Here is a 26202-nt window from a genome sequence, read left to right on the forward strand (position 1 = left end):
AGTATCTGGTTTGATGCGCAATGCATGACTTGTACTATGTACTATCTGCTCCGACTATTCGTCCATGTGGGGGAACTGGAAGAACCGATGATCAGTATACTGCATATCGCTTTGGTCGACCTCCTGGCAACGCACAAATCCTCTGTAATGTCTCGATCTGCTGTTCTGAACGATAGCATCGATTTGATACTGAGTCAAGTCTGGCATGCTTATGAACGGCACGAGCTGTTCTTGTAACCTAGCCGCTTTTGCCGAGGTGCTATGATCCTGTGTCAGGTTCGATGCCTTGGACAGAGCGTCTTGATAGGGCTCACGTCACGACTACCCCTCCAGTCACTTGAAACGTCCATTTCAACAGAACTTGACCAGGGGTATAACCCGTCTCCCCAGCCACTTTGTGCAGTGTATCGTCCAAAGGTCCATCCTTGGCTGCAGTGAGTGGTGTGAGTGATCCGAAAGTCGCGATGATAATGCCGTTGCGCTTGCAGTAGTCAACGAGAGGAGCTTCCTGCTTGTAAAGGTAGGGATGAAGTTCGAACTGGAGACATCATCGAGTCACTCAGAATCTCCTCCATCGATTACATTTGGAAACCTACCTGATTGATGGCAGGCTTGACTTTGGCTGTCTTCAACAACGCTTGCAGATCCTTGATCCTGAAATTTGACACCCCGATGGATTTGCACAATCCTTCTTGTTGGAGCTCCTCGCAGATCTCCCACGCCCTCGAGACGCCAATATCAGGGAAGAACTGTGCTGCGGTCAGTTTTGACACCTTGACCTGCGTGTGGGGCCGCGGGGAGGGGGATGAGAGAAGACCCACCAGTGGACTGTGAAGGAGATACAAGTCAACACATTCGAGTTTCAGCTGCAACCAGGACCGCCATGTTATTCACCACTCATCTTCGCCTTATCAACACCGCTTACAGCTTTCAGGGCCTTATGCAGAGCTGCTCTCGGGTCTTGCGAGCAGCATTTGGTACTGTAGAAGATCTCTTCACGGGGGATCTTGGCCCTCTCAAGGCCAAGACCAATGGATACATCGTTGGCGTAGTATTCGGCGCCGTCAAGATTACTGTGCGGATAGATATTGATCTACATGTTCTTCTTCTTGATTGCAAAAACGTACCGATAGCCTTGACTCAATGCGAGGACAGTCGCGTCTGTCGAGTCCTTGCCCAAGTTTGCTGAAACGCAGACAATGCATCAGCAGAGAACACAATCATGTAAGTGGCGTGTAGCGGACTGATAACCCACCAGTCCCGAAGCCGTAAGCCACAACGGGGATTTTACGTCCGTCTCCCAGCGAGATTTGAGGTATAGCGCTCATAGCTGGACATGGGTCAAGGCATGAGGTCGCTGACCGCGCAGACGACGATCCAGAGGCGTCCGTTTTTATCGTTGTTTTGGGGGCAAGCGATTTCCGTCAAAGTTACCTGGAAGCACGCTGTAAGATAGATAAAACCCACGGAGCAGGTCCGGCCGGCGGGGGAAGACGGACACATCGTCCGACCCTTATCTTCTCGCCTCTCTTCCACAAAGTCCGGCCGACAGGCTCTCCGTGAGCACAACGCTACATGATGAGGCAGCGAATTTAAGAGTGAATGCATCGACGAGACAGAAGAACATTTGCATACGTTGTTCACCATCATCTCATCGACTCTACATCGACAATGCCCGCTCCCACATTCACACCTCTCAACGTCGCCATCATCGGTGGCGGTCTCACCGGTTTCGCGACCGCCATCGCTCTTCGTCGATCAGGTCACACTTGTACCGTCTATGAACGCCGTGACCTTGCAGCCGAAGTGGGCAACTCCATCTCGTGTGCCAAGAGTGAGTGACAATGCAAAGGGCTCCGGCCCAAAGAGCTCGAAGACTGCCCGCTAATGCATGCGTGTAGACGGTGGCCAGTGGCTTCACGAGTGGGGCGTAGACGTGCCTTCCGGACTCCCTATCGACTTGCAGCACCTGACACTCCGAGACTACAAGTCTGGAGATGCCGATATGGTTTACGATTTGAGTAGCTACAAAGAGAAATGGGGTTTCCCTTACTACATGTTGTGAGTAGTATCTCACCGGGAGCTCGCAAGGGGTATTGATACAGAATCTTAGCCATCGACAGGACATGCACACCATGCTCATGAACTGTGCTCTTTCGGACGAGGGAGAGGGACCTCCAGCCAAGCTGGTCTGTCTCGCTGGTGCACAAGAGATCGACTTTGCAACAAATACCATCACCTTCACAGACGGTAATACCGGTCAGTTCGACATGATCGTCGGTTCCGACGGTGTAGTGGTGAGTTACAATGGCAAAGGTTTCGTTTTGCCGTGCTGACCAAGGAATGTCTGAACAGTCCACTGTCAGAAAACTCATGGATCTGGATCCCACGATTACCAGTGCGACGTCTTCGTGCTACCGATGCAATGTGTACAAGGAGAAAATTGAGGAGCTGGGCCTTCACAAGTTCACCGAGTGAGTCCATTGACTCGAGCATAGGTCGTACACGGGCTAATAGCGACTCAAGACCTGCAATCCAATACTGGGGTGGTATGGAAACCCCTGACATCAACAAATACCTGTGAGTCTACAATTCCTTGGGAAAAACATCGCAGCTGGCTAACAGCGTATATGATCGCAATCCACAGCAAGATCGTTATGAGTCCTTGTAACGGCGGTGACATCATCTCCTTCTACGTCTTCTTCCCCGCTGAGATGGCAAAGACTAAGAAGGAAGGATTCTTGGTCGATGACATCTCAATCGAGGAATTGGTTGCACCATACGGTCAACTTGATCCCGACTGTGTTCTCGCTCTCAAGCACTCGGTTGACCGAAAACCGTGGCGATTGTACAAGCACTCGCCTTTGACCAAGTGGACTGACAAGAAGGTGGCTTTATTGGGAGATGCTTGTCACGCCATGATGCCTCATCAAAGCCAGTGAGTCGCGCTGACCCTGCCCAGAAATCCATGAGCTTATTGTTGCCCGATGCATTGCAGAGGAGCTTGTCAAGGTATTGAAGACGCTGCTGCACTAGGTCTTCTTTTCAGCAAGGACTTCAAATACACCCAGAACATCGAGGAAGGCTTGAAGATGTATGAGAAGATCCGTAAACCCCGAGCGGAGCGGGTGCAATACTGCAGCTTCTTGGCCACCGAAGACATCCGAGAACGAATCGGTTTCAGCTCATTGGTGAGTCGAAATCAAGAAAGACCACAGGCCAACCGGACTATCGTTGACTTGTCATCTTTGCCTTGGTACAGCCTGGTTCAAAGACTCAAGGTGCTGTCAAGACCCAGGAGGGTCATGTCCGTCTGACGATCGAGGAGATCAACGGTTACGACATGAGAGCAGACATTGATGCTACTGTTCCGACCGAGTGGAGAGCGTAATCGTCCATACATACCCACATACATGTAATACCAGTACACTTTGAGTTATGGATTTCGGTTCTTCGTTCACCGTTGTGTCTGATACTGTTGCCAGCCGGATCGATGCACTTGGCCAGCACTCCTCGGCCGGGCCAGACGGATCGATGCCATGTCGCCCAAACCTCCACATCGTCCCTCAGCTTGCTGAACGATTGCAATCCATCTTCATCACTCCACTTCTTCGACCCCGGAGATTTCCGTCCAGTCCTGACGTTCGTGAACCGGAAGGGTTCCTTCCGTGTGAGAAGTAACGAACCACGAATGATCGAGCCAACATCGCCCGGCGGCAATGGAATGCTAGAGGTGTGTGAGATCGCCTGCAGCATAATCAATGGTTAGAACATCGATCGTATCCGCGTCACATCGACAATCTGCTCCTCTTCACCTCACAAAATGTCCACGACTAGCTTCGAGGGACCGATGTACTATGACCCCTCGTCCGAGAATGAGCTGCAAGTCCCTTTACCATCCGCTCCCAGGATCCCAGTCGCTCCCAACGTCCTCATACAACCACCTTTAACTCGTCGTGGTTGCGGCCCCCCTCTTGTCCTGCTGCTACCAAACATCGATGGCCCTCCACCAATCAGTGATGCAACCCCGACCACCGAGCAATTAGATCCGGAACCCGTACAGAAATGGGCCGAAGAAGGATTTGCTATATTGGCCATCTTCGCCAGCAAAGGTCATCCTGAAGAGTGGTCGTTCGCCAAAGCGCTAGATGGAGGGCTACCGCTATTGAAGGAATGGCAAGATTCGGGCGACTACGATGTAGTGAAGGACAAAGCTGCGATGATTGGTATGTCGCACCATTCCAGCCGTGTAGAGTGTAAGCTGAGGTCTCTGGTCACTTCTACGCAGTGTACGACCACACAATACTTCCTAACGACTTCTTTACTTTTTCACTTCCTGTTCACGTCTTGGTCGTTTATGGTCCGGATACAGCAGAATCGCTCAGATCCCATCTGACCATCCCCACACTGGTCCATGTCTGTTCGACCTCTTCGCGACCAATCACTCTCCCAGTTGCTCGTCCGCACATGTCGTATTCATATGAGGCTGCGTATGATCACTTTGTCAGCTTCCCCGGAGGGCCAGGCTACAATCATCATCACGCCGACATCTCTCATGCTCGAAGTCTGAGCTGGATCAAGAAGAGGATGGATGGACCTTGGTTTGACTTGGAGGCGATATGGGACGAGCACACTGGTGAGTGGTAGAAAGCAGTGACTGCTTCAAGCTTGCTCACGGTTATGGGTCAGGTCACGAGTTCGTCACTCGAAGTGTCGCCAAGACTATGGGGGTGAGCTGTTCCCGCGAAACCATCACGTCGTGCGCTGACGAGCCCTCACACGTAGACTATGGTGGCCCAACCTTACGTCAACGTGAGTGCATCAATCTGGCTCGGAGATGCTCTAGTCTCACCGAATGTTGAACTCTACTCAGCATATCCCTACCATTACTGGCGGAGTTGGTCGACGCGACCTGACTGCGTTCTATCGTGACCATTTCATCTTGTGAGTCTAGCAAAGCCACTCCCTTGCTTGCTGACAGTACCGCGCCAGTTCCAACCCTCGCGACACGCTTCAGACCATGGTGTCCCGCTGCGTTGGACTCGATCGGATAGCCGAAGAATTTACATTTTCCTTCACTCACGACCAGATGGTAGATTGGCTGCTCCCTGGAGTGCCTGCCACCGGGAAAAAAATCGACATCCCAATGAATGCATTCGTGAGCATCCGTGGGGATCGGTTGTATCACGAGCACATCTCTTGGTGAGTGGACAATCTCTTGTCACCTTTCTCGCTGGATCTTATCTGACAATCATATCAGGGATCAAGCGACGGCGTACCGACAAGTCGGACTTCTGCCCTCACATGTGCCATTCCAGAATTCAGATATGACCCAGCCACAACCGCTGAGACTACCTACAAGTGATGGTAACGATGCTGCCAGGATGTTGATGACGGTCGGTACAGTGAAGAGCAATGAGATGATGGGCTGGGGCCTAGAGCAATAGTTTATGGTACAGAATCTAGCTCCCAAGGCGTAAGAGTTCGCAAATGACAGTGTACTTTGTCTCTCACAATTGCATGTATCGTTTTCATGACGGAAATCTATCTAATCTCGTTGATAGCGCCTAAAGCTTGACCATTCCACACTCCTACGGCGACGGTATCTGCGCCAAGATTCATGAAGTCAAAGCCTTGCTCTGCTCTCTGTAAGACCTGTTCAGGTGTGATGCAAAACATTCCCGCGTATTTCCCAGCGTCATGAGCGGCCTTTAACACACGAGCGATAGCGGCCTGCACTTCGGGCTCATTGGGATGATTCAGCGGTGGTAGACCCATGGAGCTGCACAGGTCATTGGGCCCTACAAAGAGCATATCTACAGATGAGGGCAATCAGAGATACTGCAGCAACAAAGCGGATCCCCACTCACCGATGCCATCCACTTTAGCGATCTCTTCACAGTTCTCCAGACCTTCCTCCGTTTCGATTTGCACTGCTAGAAAGATGTTCTTGTTTGCGGTAGCAAGATAATCACCCATACTCTGCTTGAAAAGAGCTGGAGCAATGGAAGAACCAGCACCTCGCACTCCATTCAATGGGGAGTAGGGAGACGAATGGATGGACTCTGCTGTGGGACGAGAAGCGCGAGGGAACGGGAATCGGCAGTAGGACACAAATCGGCGCGCTTCCTCCTGCAAGATAACGTTTGAGCAATAGCTCGATCTTGGTGCTTGCACAGATATGGTCACAGAAAACTCACCGCTGTTGACATCATGGGGCACAGCAAGCCATGGGCTGTATACAATGTCAGCTTGCCACCCGATTTCAATACAAGGGCGCAGAACTGACCTCCGGTATCAAGTGCCCTTTTGACGATGAAGTTCTCTGGGGCGGGAATCCTCACAATAGGGCTGCAATCATGATTACCGATGGCTGCGACCAGTCGGTGCATCTCTCCATCATCGATATCGCCGTGTTCCTGTGGACACACAGGTAGCTGGTCATCAGGGCTGAATGTGAAATGAAATGCCCAAGGTGGACTCACTGCGTCCACCAGAACGAAGTCGTAGCCCATCGACGCAATCATCCTAGCAAGGTTGGCTCCAGGCAGTTGCATCCAGGACCCTGCAATTAATATCAGTTTTGCTCGGTGAGCGCGCAAGACTCACCAATAACAGGCTTCTTTTTGTCTCCCACAGCAACATTTTTGGTTCTGGCCAGCAACTTGTGAAGACCGAACAATCCGTCCTCTTCCTTGACATCTACGGCGTGATTGGCGTAAGACATGATTAGAAGGACAAGTGATGCTCGATCAGAAGATTGTCAACATCGTTGTGAAGACTTTTGAAGCATGTTCACTGGCAATGTACCAAGTTCTGCACCCACCATGCACCGTAGGGGTTATCGGTGGGACGGTGGGCTATCGGAAGATCTGCAGCGAGATTGTCAATTAATGTTTATCTACAACGGCGGACGGATCAGTTCCGATCTCGGACCGATTGCTCGTCCACCTGGATTTGCGCGTCTGGGATATATCGAAAGCTGTAATAAGCCTGAACGTCAAGCTGGAACGCGCAAAGCTGTCATCTACCTCATCGTTCACCATGCCGTCCGTTGCTATAACAAACAGGGGATGCATGCTCCTCAAGCCAAAGACAATCGAAATCCAGGATATTGGGGTGCCACAGATTGGTCCGGATGAGGTCTTAGTCCAGTGCATCAGCACTGGAATCTGTGGAAGTGACGTGAGTCCCGCACATACTCTTATTGGTGATAGTATTACAGAACCCTAGACTGATGCTTTGGTCGACGAATCCAGGTGCACAATTACACCAACGGTGGAATCGGGACGGACCTCGTAAAAGCTCCTCTTTGCCTCGGTCACGAGACAGCAGGACTTGTCGCTCAAGTCGGCAGCAATGTCAAGGATTTTGTATTGGGCCAAAAGGTGGCAATCGAACCAGGAATACCGGTATGTGGACCCGCTGATGGCTATCAAACGAGATTCAGGAATTCTGACAAGAATTGGTACCGCAGTGTCGCCTGTAAGAGGCACTCATTGAGTGTATTGTAACAACCCTTCTGACGATCCTGACAGGTGTGCTCATTGCAAGCACGGGAGGACTAATCTGTGTTACAACTTGAAGCATGCTTCCCTGCCTCCGACTCACGGCAGTGAGTCGGCTTGTCAAGCGAGTCTCGCAATCCCCATAGCTGATACACCCCTGAATGACCTCAGGTCTCTGTCAATATTACGCCACACATCAGTCTCATCTCGTGCCCATCCCCGAGGGAATCTCTTGGGAAGAGGCAGGATCTATCCAGCCTCTTGCCGTTGCAGTCCAGCTTGCCCGTCGAGCCCACTTCACGGCGGGACAAACTGTGGCAGTCTTGTAAGTATGGGGAACACTGCTATGGGGTCCGGGGGAGCTGAGCGGTCCTCATTTACTGGAAACTCCAGCGGTTGTGGCCCCCTTGGACTTCTCGTCATGGCCGTAGCTAGAGCCTTTGGAGTCAGTAAGATTCTGGCCTTCGACATTTCCGGCAAGGTGAGCAGGCGTGGACTATCTCTGAAACTGTTTCTTTCAACATGAAGAGGAGCTGACTAATTGAGTGCCATAGCGCGTCAAATTTGCCAAGGATTACATTGCCGACTTCACGGCGGTCTCTCCTCCTCTGAGTGACGGTCAAGACTTGACTTCCTGGTCGATTTCTCTCAAACAGGAAATGCTAGCAGCGGCGGGTATCGATCCAAAGGGAGTCGATGTAGTCGTCGAGGCGAGCGGAGCAGAACCATGTATGCACGCAGGTATCGAGATATTGCACACAGGTGGGACGTGTAAGTCAAGGGCGAATCGACAAAGGCATGCATGGATGCTGACATACATCCATACTTTTCGAACAACTCAGATGTTCAAGCCGGGCTTGGCAAACCCATTACCTCCTTCCCAACGCTCAAGATCACATCAAAGGAGCTCACGGTAGTCGGGACCGTTCGGTACACGGGTGATTGTTTCGAAACTGCCATTGGCATGATGGCTAGCGGAGCAGTGGACCTCAAACCTCTAATCACTAAGACCTACCCTTTGACTAAATCAATAGAAGCGTTCGAAGCAGTGCGAGAAGGAAGTGAGATCAAGGTAGTCGTTATGAATCAGGAGTAGTGCCCTCTCATCTTGATGATGATGATGATTGTCGCCCGCTGCACTCATACGTATATCTTTATTATGCGAAATCAAAAAGTCTCACATGTCATGCATTCCAGTCCGCCTTATTCCGGCCACGGCTCAAGATCTGTAGTCAAAGCAGACGAGGTCTGAAAAGTGTCCAAGAGCGCACCTATCTCATCAGCGAGGTCGAATGGTGCTTCGCTAGTCAGGTACGTATAATCCAGAGGATCGGCCGGATAATCCCAAGAGACCTCTTGGTTCGTTGAGCTATCCGGATCAAAGGTTTGGCTTGGCGGAAGCGTCATCTCATGTCCAGTCTGTTCTTCGGACAGGGGAGCAACGGTTATGGCGTCGAGACCATCCAGTTGTAGCGGGACGTCCACAGCTAAGCCATCGTGATGGGGAAGCTCAAGATCGGCGTTGACATCCTTTCGCGCCGCCTCACCCTGTATATTGCTACCAGAGGAGAGGGCTTGATCGTGTGTTCTTTTCCTCCCTCGAGCCGGTGCAGGTGGAGTGAGAACGCCTTCGACAGTGGCCTGCGTGGGTCTGTGAATCCACTCAGGATATCATGATCTATACAAACTGCAGCCATGATTTTTGCACTCACGGATTTCCAGCTCTGTGATGCCCACTACTGCCGGGCCATGTGTTTTTGCAGATATCCAACAAGTCCTGCACCAGTGCACCGCACCGCTTGCTACCTGGCCAAGTATCCTCGAGCTTGGCGAGCAGATGTCGACAGCGTATAGCATCGGTAATCAGCTCTTGGACATCTTGAAGTCACGTCGGTGAGCAACATTCGCCGCGCGGACCCTTTGAGCAGTCACTCACTGCGCACAAATGGGAGGCAACGCAGGAGTGTAACTCCGCTGATTGTGAGATATTGTACACAGAACTGACAATGGTGGGATGTGGGTAACAACTGTTGTGGCAGGTGAATAGTAAGTTTGACAAAGCGCCTGTAGAGGTGTGGAGCGTGTTACCTTTTTAACCTCTTCTCCCACGCGAATACATCCTCGAGCGGCATCGACACATTTTTTCAGAGCTCTGGATGTGTACGTGGGACTTGATGTGTTGAGGTCCGGCATGAATGGGCGGTCTGTTCATTGTGATTCATCAACTCTTCAAAGCGCTTTATCAGGCTGACAAACTGTCACTCACGGAGATTCAGAGTACAGGCGTATAAAGCGAAATGACCCAGCAGACACAGAGCAAACATGTCGGTGCGTTGTGGATCGTTGGCAGCGTATCGGACCTGCGTTTTGTACAGGTTCTTTCAATGTATCTGGGGCTCATCGAGCGATGCCACGTTGTGTAACTCACAGAGTCAGGTAACGTGTCGCTCCACTCATCAAGCATGCTGTCTAGCTTATTTATGGTCTCCTGAACCTCCGGGGAATCCGCACAGTTGTCATATTTCTTCAAGAAGCTGATGTTATGCGCATCCCGCTCGATTCTCCCCGCAATGGCATAAATTTCGAGCAAGCTTTTGAAGCCGGTCATTGGATTGTTTCCCGGAGCTTCTCGCCGTAGGTCGGATCCCTCGCAACAGTATTGATCGGAAGCTACGGCCCGGGGACGCAGAGTCGGATCTGGATCAGTTCTGGTCTTTTATAGACATCTAGATAACACACGGAGTTCAACATCACTATCAGGATATCAGTCACTGCTTGTCCCTCACGTTCGGAGCTCACTTACCAGTCATCGTCGTTGACTCCACTTGGTCGACCCAAGCTCACGGACAGAATTTTGTCTAAGCCGTAAACACACCACCACACTCTTCTCCGGTATTCTTTCGCAATGGGGTCCACCTCGGCTTTCTTGGGCGATCGATGCAGACCAAGATCTTGTGCGCCCCTGACGGCTTGTCCAGCTAGGACCCATGATTGTGACAGGGCTTGGTAGGTACAATTCATCAGTTTCAACACCTTCCAGCTCATTGAAACGCACTGTTCCATCCTGCCAGACAGGCCGAGAGCAACGCCATGCATACGATACTGGTGAAACCAAAACTGTATCAGCGAGCGAAGCGGTTGTGTGTGGTGGCGAAAAATCGCAGATATACTTACTTCTCTAACTTCATGGTTCGAAAACCTATCCAATACATATACAGCGCCTTCTCGTAGAATTCTAGCCCAATGTATTCCTCTGCAGATTATGGACATTCAGTCTCGAAACATCGCTGGGCCACTGATGTGCAACTTACTTGGACTGCTGAATTCGAACTCAGTTCTGTCATGAAAGACCTTCTTGGTCAAGCTGGCAGCAGAAGCATACACAGCGAAAAGCACGCAGAGGAAGTGTGAGTCTTTCGATGGGCGCCCCTGCCGGAGACCGTCCATAGCCGTTTGGTATTGTTGCAGGAACCGAGGTTTGTCTACTATTGGGAACCTGGACACCAAGCAATGAGTATGGTACACTGGGAAGTGCTCGAGCGTTTGCATGTAGAGATTTCCCCTTTCAAGCACGCACGTATGATGGATCTTGCTAAAGTACATGTGTACCAGAGCATCACTGAGCGCCATGGGAGGATAGACAACTGTTTCTGGGGCCGGCAATCCATTGAGTGGGCGGTACAGAACATTTGGCCGGAAATACAAGTGATCCACCGTTGGGCGATCTTGCTTGGTGGATGAAGAATGATCCGTTGTGAAGTTCAGTTTGGCCTGACGGACGGAATCAACGGCCTCTGTGAGGACGAAAGTCGGCGTACCACCTAGATATCTGCATATGAAGGAAGGAATCAGGCGTAAAGTTACAGTATCTTTTTGAATGCAAAAACTTACCTCATGTTGCCAGTTGAATCGCGAGCGAACTGACCGGCCAGACGGTCTGCCCAAGAGTCAGGGCGAAGAAGCTCCGCGACTGGGTCTTGTGCAGCGGAGTGACCGTTCAGCAACTGGTCATCACTGTCAGCCGCCACTTCTGTGGACTTTCCAGAAAGTCCTTCGTGTGAGGGTCCGGCGATCATGTTCCTGTCTGCCCGGTCAACTCCTGTGAATGTCGAGTCGCTAGGTATTCGGGAGCTAGCGATGAAAGAAGTCGAAGCGTCCTCAGACGAAGGACCGGAGTCGTGAATCGGATCTGAACAAAACAAGATTGAGCGAGACAAGGACGTTGGTCAGGGGATCGTCTTTGATGGCACCTACCTGCAATCACGCTATTGACCATCGCAGGATCTACGGAACCGCCGCCCAGATGCAAAACCCACGTATGAGTCGTTTCAATCAAAGGTATCAGGCTATCAAGCCGGTCTTCTAATCTTTGCAAGCGGTCCTGCGTGTCATTGTCCCGCTGCCGAGAGAGCGACGCGTGATCCTGGACCCGTTCGACTGCAAGACTACAGTCAGCCGAAGTCAACAATCGACCAGACAGCCTGAATCATCACCTACAGGAACATTCTCTGTTGTTCGTCACACAGAATTTGCAAGGATCCTATTTCACAACGCAGATTTAGATGTCCTGTCCTCGCCTCATAAGCTAAGACTCACTTGTCCATCGCATCGGATCTGATTACAAGGACAAGGAATTATTCAGCTGACTACCGTATGACCAGATGAAAGGGTATGAAATCACCTTTCTCTTCCTGCACACTTCACAGGCTCTCCACACTCTTGGACGAGCTGCTTTGGCGACCCTGCTTTGTCGACGATCAATCAGTGCGCTTGATGTACGAAAGCATCCGTTATGTTTTCTTTTTCTCTACTCACCTTGTGGGGGAAACACTCATTTGACGATAGCGGTTGGGTGCAGCGAGGGTCTGCTTATGCATGTGATCTGTCGTCGCAGCTGGTGAACGATCCGAAAGACACACATCAGGCATGCATGATCATTGATGGGTTGACCTTGTACGGTATCTATCTATTCAGGGTCGCATTTCAGAGCTGTACTCTCTCACGATCGCTTCATCTCTCATCCTCCGCTTATTGTCAAGATCATAGCTATCGCTGCGAACCACTCCTCTCCATCCCTTGCCATCATCTTGCACTCCCATATCTATCTCATGCATTGGTTCAGTCAGCTGCTGAACATCATATCGAGGCGTGGGATCTAGCCTTCTCGGCATGGTGAACACACTCACCCCAACACAGTCGCGAACAGTATTCGATCCACATGGCGCCTAACCATTGGCCTAGTCGCCCGTGGCTCGGTCCGAAAAGACGTTGAGCCCAAACGGTTTGAGTGGAGATCTCCCGCCGAGCGACACTGAGTGTTGGCAGATGTGGTAAAAGATCCAAGAAATAATCGGCAATCCAGTGGGCTTGACATGTGAACAGGACGTGGTTGGCTGAGGTGCAACACGACAGGGTGAGACGAGCGTGCGTAATTCTCACAGGAGAGCCGAGCTTCGACTTACCTTTACAGGTAGGTACCCCAGCGAAAACGATATCTCGATCGTATAATGAGCTCAACGGTACCATGAGTCTGAACAAACGGTATGGAGCCCAAGCTGGCGGCTTGCCAGGCCCGAATCTGGCGGCGAAACCATTCAAGCTCCAATCCGAGGGCATGATCCGCATGGTCCGCAGGGTATTAAGTATGGTTCTCATACTACTTCTGTCCAACTGCTCATACTGCTCTTCCCTTTCCGGCCGACTCTCTTTGACAGGCATGGGCAGACCGAGACGATTCGACTCCGCATCGTCGAAGAATGGATATTCTCCAGTGGACCACCCGGTACCAAAGATGACAGAAGTTGCGAACAGGACAATCGGTTCCGCGTTGTCCCCTTGGACGACGAGTTCGAATCCTTCTTTACCCTCCGTCGATGACTCGATCATGTCCACGACGGCGCCTTTCACAATCGCTATGTCCCCGCTGTGCACCAGATTGGCAAACCTAGGACGAGGAGAAGGCAATTGGCGAAGTTAAATCTGACGTCTGACGACACGAGGAGAAATCTATATCTTACTGCTCAGGTCCAGGAAAAATGGAGAATTCCGACCACATGAGTCCGACGGTAGGTATCATAGGTCGCAGTGCCGAGTCCGCCCACCGTCCCCAACGAGCGAAGCCGGCCACCGATCTGCTGATGATCTGAGCGTGAAGTCTGCTTGACAGCCAGGACGAATGTACTAGCCAACGATAAACCCTGGCCCAAAGCCCGCCACTGGCAGACTGTCCGCTAACTACATCGGGAGGGAACGGCACTCCGATGGCTTTCTCCCTGGTCCCCACCATGGCCACAGCGTCTTTTGGTCCTTCTGCAGATAGAAGCGCCGGCGGTGCAAGATAGGGTGGATTCCGGATGACTAAAGTAACAGAGTGACCTAGTGAAGAAAAGCGCTCGGATGCATCTAGAGCGCTCTTAGATGCCCCAACAATGACGATGTGTCTTCTCGTACAATTTAAGGCTTCTTGAACGGTATGATCGGACAGATGCGAAGTATGTATCGCGATTCGTCGCTTCATCTCCTCTGGTCGGACAGGCGTGCGGAAAGGTTGTATGAAAGGTACGGCGAAGGCGGGAACAGCAGGTCGAGAGAATGCACCGGTAGCGATGACGATTTTGTCAAAAGTCTGCGAGGAGAGACCTGACCGAAGTCGTACCTGTACGATCCAATTGCGATTTTCGGACTGACGGACAGTGATCGCTTCAGTTTCGTAGTGTATGACGGCGCCCAAGCTTTTGGCTTCTTTCTCGACGTGGTCCATGACCCGGCTCATGCCTTCGCCACTTGCTCGGAACCCGCCTGGACCTGCGCAGAAAGCTGGATTGGCTGCGAAGATGTCCTCACAATGACCATTGTCATCGAACAGCATCTGTGTCCAAGAATTATTGGTCATGAGCCCTTGATAGACACTGTCGCGAGACCTAATGAAAGCCGGTCTTCAAGTGAGCTTTATCGCAATCACCCTGTACTGAATGGATCCTTGCCATGTTCCACCTGGACCAGAGTTCTTATCGTAAATATCTACCGTGATTGCCCGCCCAATACGCTTAGCGGTTTTCAGCAAGTGATAACTGACCCCCAAGCCACCTGTGGGTTGGTCAACAAAGAAACGGGTTGTCAGGTACACTCGCTCGCTCTCTCGCAGTCAACACGGCTATGAGACGCTTACTTATGCCAGCTCCAATGATACCGATGTGCAGCTCTGACCTGCCTTTGTCCATTTCGTACAAGCAAGCAAACTGGTGATATGGCACACTAGACTGGAGATTCGATTCACTGGTTGAAACACAGCTGTGGCTCCGGTCCCATCACCACGCCACGATGCGACGAAAGCACTGGTACAATATAAGTGGACTCGATGCATGTTCGCCAAGGACTGATATATATATCTATCGGACGGATCATCCTCTCATGCGTCCATGTGCACGAACGTGTCCTTGCGATGCAGATTGATTCAGATCTAATATCGTTGTGATAGCTGAACATGATTGACTTGATAGCATCGAAGCATCACGTGACCTTATCGGTGCACTCGGAAGCTTTCCTTATCTTTCACCCTCCGTCTCCCGTTGATCCTTCCGTGTGGGGACAGATGTTTTATCTTTGGAACACGAGAGAGTGCGGTTATCGTTTCCCTTCTCCACTCAATCGCTCTCTGATCGTCTCGACCTATATCAGCCTCTCGAATATAAAGCCAGTCTGTCCGTGGTAACATGCCTCAGTCGTCTTGCTGTCACAGCTACTGCCCGATTCGAATACATATCGCTGTTCAAAGCCTCTACGACGTATCCCATAGTTCGATCTGAGATCGCATCCTCGATATGGAGCACACCTCACATTCCCCGTCAGTGGACGAGAAGGCTGTGAACACGTATGACGTCGAAGTAGTGGATTCGTCCAGCATAGAGCGTGCCGCTGAGACAAGGCTTTTGCGCAAGATAGATTGTTATGTGCTTCCACTGGGTGAGCTGGAGCCGGAAGCAGTTGTCTTTTGAGTCTATGGCTAACGCTTACAACTCCCAAATCCCAGTCACTCTGGTGTACTGGGTGTCTTTTTTGGATCGGTCAAATATCAGCAACGCCAGAGCTGCTGGAATGGTCACCAGTCTCAAGCTGGGCACGTATGACTTCAACATTGGCGCTTGCCTGTATTATGTTGTCTATATGTGCTGCGAGCCATTCGCCGGGCTTTTGATCAAGAAGTATGGATTCATCTTGGTTCCAATCTCGTGAGTCCTACCCGCATGGTGAAACGACGTAGGTTGCTTATGGCGTTCTTCGTCCTTATTACAACAGTATATTCGCTTTCAGTAGCATCACCTTGGGTACAACATGGATACAAAACAAAAGCCAGTTTTTCGCGGTGCGCTGCCTTCTCGGACTGGTGGAAGCTTTCACTATGCCTGGTTTGAGCTACATGCTGTCTAGAGTGAGTGGGCTCCCGTTTGGAAGCTGGGATCCCCAGATCAACGTCAGTAATGAAACACTTTAGTACTACCGACGACACGAGCTTGCTGTTCGATTTGGAATCTTCATGCTAGTTGCCGCGGGCTTCTCTCAAGCTTGTATGTCAAGGAAATTATTTACATAAGGCTCAACGCTCATGTCGTCGTTTTGTCATCCAGTTGGAGGTCTACTCAGTGGCGCACTTGTAAAGCTCGGTCATATCGGTTCTGTCACGTCTTGGAGATTGATCTTTCTCGTCGAAGGGATCATCACCTTGGGGGTGGCGGTGGTACTACTAGTCATGTTTCCCAGTGACCCGACCACCACCCGCTTGTTCAATCAAGCTGAAAAAGAATTGGCCCGAACTCGAATCGAGGCAGACTCTCCTCCGGACAGCAATCAGAAAGAGCCCATCAACTGGCCGTCTATCAAACAGTCTCTGATCAACCTGAACATGGCTGCTTACTGCTTCATGTATATCACCAGTAAGTTGGAATTGCGTGCACTAAACGTGCAAGAGTTGGTGATCGAATCGTATTGCAGACTCCATGACAGTGCAAGGTTTGGGTATATTTACTACCAGTATCCTTCAAATCATTTATCCTAAAGCCTCCACCGAACACATTCAATTCCTTTCTGTCGGGCCACAGGCGTAAGTTATTGCTTCCACGACATAAACGAGACCTAATTGACATCGTTCCATGTCGCCCCAGGGTCGGCGCCGTCATCGGTATAATCGGCTGCTGGCTAGCAGGACGCTATAGGCGGCAGGGTTATGGTGTCATCTTTGGCGCTATGCTATGTCTCATCGCCTGTAGGTCTTCTGCTCAGTGTCGATCTTGGGAGTTTAACCGTTTTCTTGATAGATATCATTTTGATCGCTACGCCCCACTCTGGTGCAAAATACGCCAATGTCAGATTCTTTGCACTGTTCATCGGCACCGGTGGTGGCTACCTGTACGGCCCTTGTATCCTTGCTTGGGCTCTGTCAAACGCGTCCCCAGACACTATGAGGTCGATCACTGGTGCTTTGGTCACCGGTATTGGTTCTTTTGGGTCCATCGCTGCTACGTGGTCATACATTGCAACCGATGCTCATACCGGTTACAGAATCGGCAATGCTCTGAACATCGCCATGGGCGTGACTGTTGTGGTGGTGTGCTCGGCTTTAATATGGTATCAAAAGAAAGAAAATGCTCTGAGGGACGCTGGTGGACGGGATTATAGGCTGGAAGAACCCAACCCGGAGCTTTTGGGTAGGCACCATCCTGCATATCGTTACACCAGTGAGCAGACCCATCTTCATGCTTTGTGTTGCTATGCTTTCGCTCACAGGCGATCGGACTTTTTTAGTTTGAGTCTCGCCGATCACAACGAAGCGGATATGACTTGTTACTAGGTTTTGCACATAGATCAAACATAGTTGTACGGGTTCTCCACGGAACCTTCGGGATCGGTGACGATGTATCAGCTAGTGACCTGGTATTTTCATGTGCGACCAGTCGTTCCTCCCTCATGTCGTAGACTGATAGCGTGTTGAAGCTTCTCATGAAGTCCAAAAATTCAGGGCACGCGAGCGCGAGATGCCAATGGCGGTCGAATAGTGCTCAGTGCTACAATCACAAGGTCCACTGCCATCCCCAGGGCCAAAACACCACGTCAATATACTGCTGCGTGCTATAGGTGCAGCAGGAATCCAGCCACAAGACTTGCCAACTCGACAGCAGAGTGACTGATTCTAGAATGAAGAGCTTTATTTTCGGCCGACATGCATTTTTACACCGACTGAGGACACCGTTATCGTCTCGATCCCTGTTTCGGGAAGCGGAACAGATCCTTCCGCAGATAATAGGAAGCGATATAACATAAAAGGATCATTGAAACTGGCGAGGCGATTCCGCAACGTTGGCACCCATTGTTCCAAAAGCTACTGCGACTCAATGTCCAACCAAGATCTAGTTATCGATGAAGAGAAGGTGAGCAGGCTGATTTGACGACAATCAAAACCACTCACCCTAATTTCGATTGTCTTCCCTTTCGGAACAGGGCGACTCTGCTCACGCCGGGGTTCTTGACGTCCATGTTGATATCGAAGCTGCAAGGCGAGATGCCACCTTGAATCTCCTGTCAGCTCACCATGTCGTATCATTCGACCCAAACTCACCGGAAGCCAAGCGTGTTCTCCGCAAAATCGATTGGCACATCATGACGATGGTGTTCTCGGTATATTGCCTTCAGCTCATGGATAAGAACTCGCTGTCATACGCTGCTGTGGAGGGCATTAGGGAAGCGACTCACTTGACCGCCTCCCAATATTCATGGCTTGGCTCGATCGTTTATTTCGGCTACCTCGGGGGAGACATTCCGGCTTCATACTTTTTGCAGAAGTTTCCTCTGGTGAAGTACTTCTCTCTCATGACCATATGCTGGGGAATCGTAGTTGCCTGCCAAGCAGCTTGTTCCGACTTCGCTGGATTGGCAGTTTGTCGGTTCCTCCTTGGGTGGATTGAAGTCTGCACCGTACCTGCTGTATTCATGATGTGAGTTCGCGTAGTATACTTGGGAGCGTGTTCCTAGTGGAATGCTGTGTTTTCAAGGTCTGACAACGGCGCCATGCATCAGCACGGCTTCCTATTACACCGCTAGTGAACAAATCGCTCGTGTTGGCTTATGGTATACCTCGAGTGCGCTTGCGGGCTGTTTTGGAGGCTTCTTCGCCTGGTGTCTGTACTTTTCGGGGTCTTTCGGTTGGAGAGCAATATGTAAGCTGACTTCTGCCCCACACTCTGAAATGGATGATGCGACGCTAATGAGCATCGTCAGTCATCTTGTACGGCGGCTTGACCATACTTTGCGGCGTGGTGATGTTCCTATTCCTCGATGCCACTCCTTCGGCTGCTCGGTGGTTGACTGAGGATGAGAAAATCATCGCTCTCGAAAGGTTGCGTGATACCAAGGTTGGATCCGAGGTGTGGGGTTTCAACAACGAGCAGCTAAAAGAAGCTTTCAAAGACCCTCGAATATATCTCATCTTCGCGCTGCTTGTGACAACGGGACTGCCCAATGGAGGATTGACAGCCTTCGGACCAACGATCATCAAGGCAAGTTTCGAATCGAGGTGCAGCTTGGAATCTGACTCACATCGCTCGATTATTAGGGTTTCGGCTTCAAGACCGCTCAAACCACTCTTCTCGGCATGGTGCCCGGTGCATTCGAGACCTGTATCATTCCGATATTCATCCTACTCGCTCGCAAGATCACTCGGGGCGTTGCCGGCATCATTGCGACACTCATCGGAGTTGTGGGAGCCATAAGTTCGTCTCGATTGCAGTCTCTCGTCATCTGAAGGCTGATCAGCAAGTGGTCTCAGTGATGTTGACCATTCCCGAACACGCTTACGGTGCTAGGTACGCTGGTTACGTCCTGACTTTGCAATATCCAATCTGCATTATTTTCGTCATCACGTACATCACAAGCGGGGTCAGTGGCACCACCAAAAAGTTTGCATTCAACTGCCTGTATCAAGCTGGCTTCGCCGTCGGGAATCTGTGGGTGCCGTGTTATATTCCACGACATGCTGTTCACTGACTTGTGGGGACGACAGTATTGGTCCGCAGACGTTCAGAGGCAAAGATGCGCCAAACTATTATCCCGCAAAATATGTCATGTTGGCATTTATTCTGGTATCCGGCGTGCTGATTGGAGTACTCGAGGGTATACATCTACGTTGGAATCGGACGCGAGATGCTCAAGATGCCGAGGATTCCAAGCGAGGGGTGGTACATCCGGTGATTGAGAACGAAGAATTCATGGATCTGACAGATTTCCAACAGCGTCATTTCAGGTAAGCTGTCCGAAACAACCAATGATACATGAAAGCTGAATGCCAACATCAGATACCCTTTGTGATCGCCTCCGTTTTACTGAATAAACCAGGCACGGTCTGAATGCAGACACTGTCCATCTGATATGTATGGTATTTGGTTGCGGGTTATGTCACATTGTTTCGTCGATATCGGTCCAAGTTGTCAGGCAAGGATCCGGCTATTGACCAAAATCAAGACAATGTGAACCTTTTGATGCTCCCTCTCCTCTCGTGACGAGCCAGAGGCGCATTTTTTTCTTCGCCCGATTTGTGACACTATAGGTGTCATTGTAGGCGTTCTGCTTGCGTTGGGCTCGTTGAAGGGTTGAAAATGTTCAGTATGTAGTGTGTGAGCTTGGTGTTACGAGTCGGCTTGGTGTCACGAGTCGGCTCACCGAGTCGTAAAACAGGTCATACGACTATGGATACCCACTGAGGAACTAGAAATAGGACTGTGACCCAATGAGCAGGTTAAGCCCAAACTGTATGATCTTTCGACGCACAGATCAAAATCCACCGGTGGAAAAGAACTGTTCGAAGCGCCATAAGGGCTTCTTAAGAACGTAAAGATACAAAGGGGAATTGTCATGATCATATACCAGTAAAGCCAACTCCCGACAAAGTTCCCAGGAGTTTGACAAACAGTTGAACAAAACGGCATTCATCAGAGAAAGAACCAAAATGTCGGCAAAACTTATCAATCCTATTCACCACATACGGTAAATAAACAAATTGTTCAGCCACTTGAGGTTTCTTTCTGCATCCGGCGAAAATGTCGCTACGCATGCAAGGTTTGGCGAACTTGTGCTAAGAAAGGGATATATACATGAATGTAGTAGAAGGAGAAAGGAGTTCCCCATCTATTCTAGATTTTTGTCATATTGTAGTACCTTTGAATATTAACATCTTGAATAACACTGATACATCGACCAACACGCACTTGGCTGTTCTTGTGTCACGGGGCTACACCGACCAACGGGGATGTCCGTCGTTCAGCTTACAAGGTAAACAATGAGACGCCTACTATTGTTGATATGCTCCCGACTTGGGACAAGATACGCGATGTTGGTGAGACTTGGACTAAATCGTATTCTAACTTGAGGGTTCTCTGTCAAGAACAGCCAAGTAAATGTTGGTCGATGTATCGAGGTTATTCAAGATGATAATATTCAAAGGTACTACGGTAAAACAAAAATCTAGAATCGACGGGGAACTCCTTTCTCCTTCTACTACATTCATGTATATATCCCTTTCTTAGCACAAGTTCGCCAAACCTTGCATGTGTAGCGACATTTTCGCCGGATGCAGAAAGAAACCTCAAGTGGCTGAACAATTTGTTTATTTACCGTATGTGGTGAATAGGATTGATAAGTTTGCCGACATTTTGGTTCTTTCTCCGATGAATGCCGTTTTGTTCAATTGTTTATCAAACTCCTGGGAACTTTGTCGAGAGTTGGCATTACTGGTATATGATTGGATATTATCATTTTGTAATAACCTTGATACATTGACCAGCGCGTACTTGGCTGTTCTCATCAGTGGACCTACAAAACAGAACACGACCTAGTCCAAGCTTTGCCTCGTCAGAGTCTTATGAACATTCACTACCAAGTGGACACAAAAACACTGGCAAGCAGTGAAACACTGTCTCTGTTATATCTGTGGCACTTCAGACTTCTGCCTGACCTTTTGTCATGACGGTCATTCCGCCAGAAACACAAATAGTGCATCATTATGTAAAACCCTCTCAATATCTTCGACATCTTCAATATCTCAAGTTGATATACTTGAAGGCCAGGGGAAAGGGGGTCACATTTGATATAATTGAACAATGGAATCAGGACGAAGTTGATTGAAGCTCTACCCATTCTGGTGGATGGAGTACAGCGGAAGAGATGTATATGCATGGACTCAGCTCTTGTTGTTTTAGCCTTTCCTTAGTAATTTCTCGACTGAAAGTCATACCTAGTACCTGGCTCTCCGTTCAACAATATCACTGTGGTACCTCAGTCTAACTAAAACTGCGCCAAGCCCGGTTAGATATCTGTGTTAAGTGCCTTGTTATCCCCATTATTCTCATTATCCTACATATCGTGCTGTCCTGTTGTGTGATAGGGCTTGTTAACTGAAGCTACACTGATCATTGTGACACCCTTGATGATATTTCGTACAATATCTTAGCGCTACTTTTCAGGTCATAATCTCAGCTCTGAAAAATCGGTTTGCTCCCTAAATCCTCCTCAAATCTTTGTACTTTTGAGCAGGCCTTTGGGGCAGCTTTATGACAATCCCACCAAGGATCAATATATCTGCATATCTTACCAAAATACTCTCCCTCTACAAAAGTATCGACATTCGTCATCCCTTTTGCTAGGAAGACACCTATCAGTGATGCACGAGTTGTCCTCTTAGCTAGCCCGCGATCCTTCCTAACTACACACCACCTGCCCGGCTACACAAGTCTACAAATTATGTCACGAGGCTGAACCGACCAACAAGGATATCTGTCGTTCAGCACACACGACAAAAGAAGAAAAGCCTACAATTGCTGATGGGTCCTTTGCTTTGGATATGATCGACAAAGTTGAGACAGAAGAGGCCCAGAGGATGGATTGTACCACCTGTGGGAATGGACAATGGTGTGCATCCTCATGTTCAAAATCAGTTTCTTTATAGTTGCTAGGCAGAGGATTCTTGGATTACAAGTTGACATTTCAAATGGGACAAGAATGGTGTCCGTGTAAAAGTCTTGGGAGGTATGGACCAGCTTGTCCTGATCTCGTTTGCGGTGTGTGTTGAAGTCAAGGAAGTAACCAGCGGGTCCAGAATCAGTGCACTTGAATTTTGCATTGAGCACCCTTTTGAAGTTGTCCAAGGCAGATTGAGCATTGCAAGCAATGTGTTAATGGTCCACATGTACCAACAGCATGAGTACTTTCCCTTCACGCCTTCGGACATAGAAGCAGGGATCCGCTCGAGTGTGTACTGAGTCTTGAGATTTAAGCCAGAGATTGTTGAGATAATAATTGCATGCTCAGAGAAAGAGAGAGAAGAAGAGAAAGTAAATCTAGCTAAGTATAATACTGCAGCAGCCCTGTGTAGCGTCGTAGCTGTTACATAAGCAACTGATCATTCAGTTCCGACAATTTCAGCGCTAAAAACTTGGTTTGCTTCCTAGATCTTCCTTGAATCTTTGTACGCTTAAGCAGCTCTTCTGGGCACCTTCCTCCAAGGATCAAGAGTATCTGCATATCTTACAAAAGTATCAACAGTTGTCATACCTCTTACTAGGAAGACACCTATTAGTGATACCAGAGTAGTTACACCCCTGTCATGACGGCCCTTCCGCCACAACCCCAAATAAGCCATCATTATGTAAACCCTCTCGATCTCTTTGACATCTTCGATATCTTCGAGTACAACTCAATATACTCACCAAAGACCGAGCTAAAGGGCGCTGCAGGTGACCGATAGAAACAGAAGGAAGTTGATCGATGTTCTACGCATCCTGGTGGATGCGTTAGTGGAGATATATCTATGTACATCGTCTTAGTTCTTGTTGTTCTAGTCTTTCTCTAGCGATTTTTTGATTGAAAGTCATACCTAGTACCTTGCTCGTCGTTCAACGATATCACTGTGGTACCTCAGTCTATCTAGAACTGCTACAAGCCCTTCTAGATATCCGTGTTAAGTTCTTCGTTATCCTCGTTATTTCAGCTATCCTCGCAAAATTTCCCGTAAGTTTGTGAATGTTGGGGAAATCAGGCCAAGAAGTTAGATATTTAGTAGATGATGTAGAAAGGTAGTGAGATCCCCTTGTTGATTCTATTTTATAATCCTCTCCTAGTACCTTTGACCAGTCGCATAAGCTAAACCGACCAACGCGTACTTGGCTATCGTTAACAGGAATTCCTCAAGTTAGACAAAGACTAGCCGCACAATATCCATAGAGCACAAACTTCGACGAACGACTCAGGTCCTAACTGCTGAACATCGTTGGTGGGCATAGCACTATGACACCTGGCTTGATAAAGTTCATTTGCGTGAGGGAACCCTTGCTGACGATGAAGTAACTGGAGAACTTCAGTTTCCATGTTAGAGATGCATTCGTCATGATTTTATACTGAATTAAAATACAGAGCTACTGTTCCCAGAACGAAGGCAGAACGACTACTTTTGTAAGCGATGCTCACTTTGGCACACTCACAATCTTTGGCTTTGAAGGTCCACCATTGATGGTACTCCGTGTGGCCAACACTTTTTGCTCCCATCAAACCCCAACGACCTCTGAGGCCCATGCCGATGAGTTTGCCAACGGTGGGAAAATTCTGGGAGAGAAGGGAGCTTTCCACCCAAATTATGATCTCATCTGGTTCGTCGATTGTCGCGTGTTCGTCATCCAAATCGAAGTTTGCAGAAGCATCGGCGTCATCATCAAGGGATTCGTCTTCGAAATGAGCCGGATGGACCCGCCACTTCTCCTCTGCCGTCCAGGGTGCTGGGACAGTGACTAAGCGATGACAACGGGTGGAATATGGAGGCGCTGCTGTATCTACGACTGGAGGCAGAACTGCGACGATCCGACGCCGAGAATACGGTATGTAATGGATGAGGGATATCTCGGACAGATACATGGGATGGATGAGAGGAGTAAGATGGGGAAGAGCTGAATTGTTCTGTTTCAGTACGCGGCGGACGACTTGATTCACCTTTTCCCTTGCTCATAGGTTCAGGACGATCATCGATAACTGTGGGTATCTGTCAGTAAAGGCTGATGCATCGCAACCACAGAAAGTAGCTCGCTCCGGTCGACGGTCCATCCTCCGTCGTCGCTGATGTCTTCACCTCCAACAGATCGTGTCGCCCAAGCAGAATCCTCTTTCTCGAGTCCCCCACGTTCTGCTCCGCCATATGATCCACCCCAGACAGTCCAGCAAGCTCTATTCCATCCGGTACCGCGGGCTATGGCCTCCTCCAAGTACTTCGCATCAACGAGTTGTTGAGGAGCGGATCGAGCGATATTCGTTGCTTTTTGAAATGCTGGCTTGAGTTGGGGTTCAGAAATCACATCGTAGTGAGCCAAGAAAGACATGAACGCCGCCGTGATTTCTATCTTGGCGGACGATACGCCATCAAAGCAAGTAAGCGCAAGTAGTAATGACACAAATAAGATGATAGGACGCACGAGAGAGCTTCAACGCTGGGCCGAAATCCCTAATCAGGATGCGTCAGCTTGTATTTTCCCGCCAGCTCGTGGACTTACCATCCCGCTTCTGCTTCCTTCCGAGCAAGAGCCAGGAAGCCCCGTATGCTAGTCTCTGGCAGCCTGAGTAGAACGCAAACCTCGTTCATGGCATCGTTATCCGACTTGTCACATCGAATGGGGACGTTCTGTTGTCGGCCTCGACGATCGTCTCCGGTCGATCTTGGAGGATTGTAAGGCATTCCAGCTGGCCCTCGACCGTTCCAGTGGTTTCCTGCGAAGTCGCTGCGAAGGCCTAAAGTATTCCTGAGCTGGTGTTGATTATGTCAGCTGGATCCCGCTCTGTGGAACATCGACCTCACAGTCTTCACTGACCAGATTGAACAGTCGCTTATCCCTCTGAAACTGAAACCCCGCATCTCTTGACTGTATGAAATCTCTAGTAGCTGAGAGAACTGAGAAGGGCAAGGGTATTAGCTAAGCACGTGATTTTGTCTCGAAGCAGTTGTAGCGCCTCACGTCGAGTGAAAGGAGGAATGGCACTATATATAAAATACGAGAAGGATGAGCCCTCGAAGATTCACCAGGCAGCCGTCAAGAAAGCTCACGGGTTATAGTCAGAGAGACTCGTTCCTTCCGGCTCTTCCCACGACATGCTTGGATCACCGATCCTCCAGCAGTCTTCTCTCTCCAGTCGGAAGATAGTTGTACCTTCGTTTCGGCTTCTAGGCTGGTTCTGTTCGCGTTTCTTCCTTCTCCTGATCTCTTCACGATCACTCAGATCCACGTCAATGGGTAGGGAAGGCCTATCCATGGGGATAAGTGAGAGATGCCGCATGTCGTAGGAAGCTGTGAGACATGTAACCTTAGGAGACAGATCAAGGAGAGTACACGTCGCATGACATACCTGCTGTTGGAGGGCTGGGCGTATTGGGGATGTCTAACCACACGCCGTGACCTGACCAGTCAGAGTACGATTGGATAGATTTGAAGGGGAGTGATGGGGAAAGTGGATGAAGGTGGTCGTTCGCATTGGAAACCGAGTCTGTATGGCCCCTGCTTTCTCGCTTCTGGTCATTTGAGCTTTCCTCTGCCGAGAAGGATGAAAGCTTGGGGTCTGTCATGATCGCTGATGGTAGGTTAGAGAGGCAGCCTTGAGTAGTCTTCACTGTAAGTGTCGA

The 26202-nt window shown here is 49.7% G+C and overlaps 10 protein-coding genes across 10 annotated transcripts; 5 read left to right on the plus strand and 5 right to left on the minus strand.

The window, feature by feature from the left end:
* Positions 1-54: 54 nt before the first annotated feature.
* Positions 55-1328, minus strand: IAR55_003026 (uncharacterized protein; the record flags this gene model as incomplete). Its single annotated transcript, XM_066946136.1, has 8 exons — positions 55-75; positions 136-259; positions 315-538; positions 597-749; positions 822-866; positions 926-1073; positions 1128-1185; positions 1256-1328. The coding sequence occupies 8 exons, from the start codon at positions 1326-1328 to the stop codon at positions 55-57; spliced, it is 846 nt and encodes a 281-aa protein (XP_066803637.1).
* A 343-nt stretch (positions 1329-1671) lies between these two features.
* IAR55_003027 (uncharacterized protein) lies at positions 1672-3391 on the plus strand (the record flags this gene model as incomplete). The annotated part of the gene is made up of 8 exons (XM_066946137.1): positions 1672-1834; positions 1902-2061; positions 2114-2297; positions 2356-2474; positions 2527-2580; positions 2648-2938; positions 2999-3191; positions 3263-3391. 8 exons carry the CDS (start codon positions 1672-1674, stop codon positions 3389-3391), a joined length of 1293 nt encoding a protein of 430 aa, XP_066803638.1.
* Positions 3392-3823: 432 nt separating this feature from the next.
* Positions 3824-5447, plus strand: IAR55_003028 (uncharacterized protein; the record flags this gene model as incomplete). The annotated part of the gene is made up of 7 exons (XM_066946138.1): positions 3824-4226; positions 4289-4636; positions 4690-4730; positions 4786-4812; positions 4874-4944; positions 4993-5202; positions 5261-5447. The coding sequence occupies 7 exons, from the start codon at positions 3824-3826 to the stop codon at positions 5445-5447; spliced, it is 1287 nt and encodes a 428-aa protein (XP_066803639.1).
* Positions 5448-5544: 97 nt separating this feature from the next.
* IAR55_003029 (uncharacterized protein) lies at positions 5545-6727 on the minus strand (the record flags this gene model as incomplete). Its single annotated transcript, XM_066946139.1, has 6 exons — positions 5545-5816; positions 5871-6132; positions 6201-6235; positions 6290-6419; positions 6486-6565; positions 6610-6727. 6 exons carry the CDS (start codon positions 6725-6727, stop codon positions 5545-5547), a joined length of 897 nt encoding a protein of 298 aa, XP_066803640.1.
* A 317-nt stretch (positions 6728-7044) lies between these two features.
* On the plus strand, positions 7045-8604 carry IAR55_003030 (uncharacterized protein; the record flags this gene model as incomplete). The annotated part of the gene is made up of 8 exons (XM_066946140.1): positions 7045-7185; positions 7260-7412; positions 7478-7485; positions 7539-7615; positions 7680-7833; positions 7902-7989; positions 8063-8279; positions 8351-8604. 8 exons carry the CDS (start codon positions 7045-7047, stop codon positions 8602-8604), a joined length of 1092 nt encoding a protein of 363 aa, XP_066803641.1.
* A 107-nt stretch (positions 8605-8711) lies between these two features.
* IAR55_003031 (uncharacterized protein) lies at positions 8712-12343 on the minus strand (the record flags this gene model as incomplete). The annotated part of the gene is made up of 18 exons (XM_066946141.1): positions 8712-9159; positions 9221-9386; positions 9445-9535; positions 9597-9712; positions 9775-9868; positions 9937-10178; positions 10248-10261; positions 10312-10510; positions 10564-10610; positions 10683-10761; positions 10820-11004; positions 11086-11337; positions 11400-11697; positions 11763-11945; positions 12006-12048; positions 12105-12122; positions 12190-12250; positions 12324-12343. The coding sequence occupies 18 exons, from the start codon at positions 12341-12343 to the stop codon at positions 8712-8714; spliced, it is 2556 nt and encodes an 851-aa protein (XP_066803642.1).
* A 135-nt stretch (positions 12344-12478) lies between these two features.
* On the minus strand, positions 12479-14376 carry IAR55_003032 (uncharacterized protein; the record flags this gene model as incomplete). Its single annotated transcript, XM_066946142.1, has 4 exons — positions 12479-12609; positions 12695-12901; positions 12971-13452; positions 13526-14376. 4 exons carry the CDS (start codon positions 14374-14376, stop codon positions 12479-12481), a joined length of 1671 nt encoding a protein of 556 aa, XP_066803643.1.
* Positions 14377-15328: 952 nt separating this feature from the next.
* Positions 15329-17352, plus strand: IAR55_003033 (uncharacterized protein; the record flags this gene model as incomplete). The annotated part of the gene is made up of 8 exons (XM_066946143.1): positions 15329-15470; positions 15538-15736; positions 15804-15936; positions 16000-16072; positions 16133-16438; positions 16497-16605; positions 16667-16767; positions 16820-17352. The coding sequence occupies 8 exons, from the start codon at positions 15329-15331 to the stop codon at positions 17350-17352; spliced, it is 1596 nt and encodes a 531-aa protein (XP_066803644.1).
* Positions 17353-17893: 541 nt separating this feature from the next.
* On the plus strand, positions 17894-19801 carry IAR55_003034 (uncharacterized protein; the record flags this gene model as incomplete). The annotated part of the gene is made up of 7 exons (XM_066946144.1): positions 17894-17929; positions 18000-18493; positions 18576-18715; positions 18777-19054; positions 19111-19267; positions 19324-19501; positions 19558-19801. The coding sequence occupies 7 exons, from the start codon at positions 17894-17896 to the stop codon at positions 19799-19801; spliced, it is 1527 nt and encodes a 508-aa protein (XP_066803645.1).
* A 4052-nt stretch (positions 19802-23853) lies between these two features.
* IAR55_003035 (uncharacterized protein) lies at positions 23854-26145 on the minus strand (the record flags this gene model as incomplete). The annotated part of the gene is made up of 10 exons (XM_066946145.1): positions 23854-23891; positions 24026-24484; positions 24528-24576; positions 24632-24927; positions 25004-25032; positions 25082-25332; positions 25397-25476; positions 25541-25563; positions 25630-25870; positions 25929-26145. 10 exons carry the CDS (start codon positions 26143-26145, stop codon positions 23854-23856), a joined length of 1683 nt encoding a protein of 560 aa, XP_066803646.1.
* Positions 26146-26202: the final 57 nt, after the last annotated feature.

Source organism: Kwoniella newhampshirensis, chromosome 5 (genome assembly GCF_039105145.1).
Source record: "Kwoniella newhampshirensis strain CBS 13917 chromosome 5, whole genome shotgun sequence".
Taxonomy (NCBI): domain Eukaryota; kingdom Fungi; phylum Basidiomycota; class Tremellomycetes; order Tremellales; family Cryptococcaceae; genus Kwoniella; species Kwoniella newhampshirensis.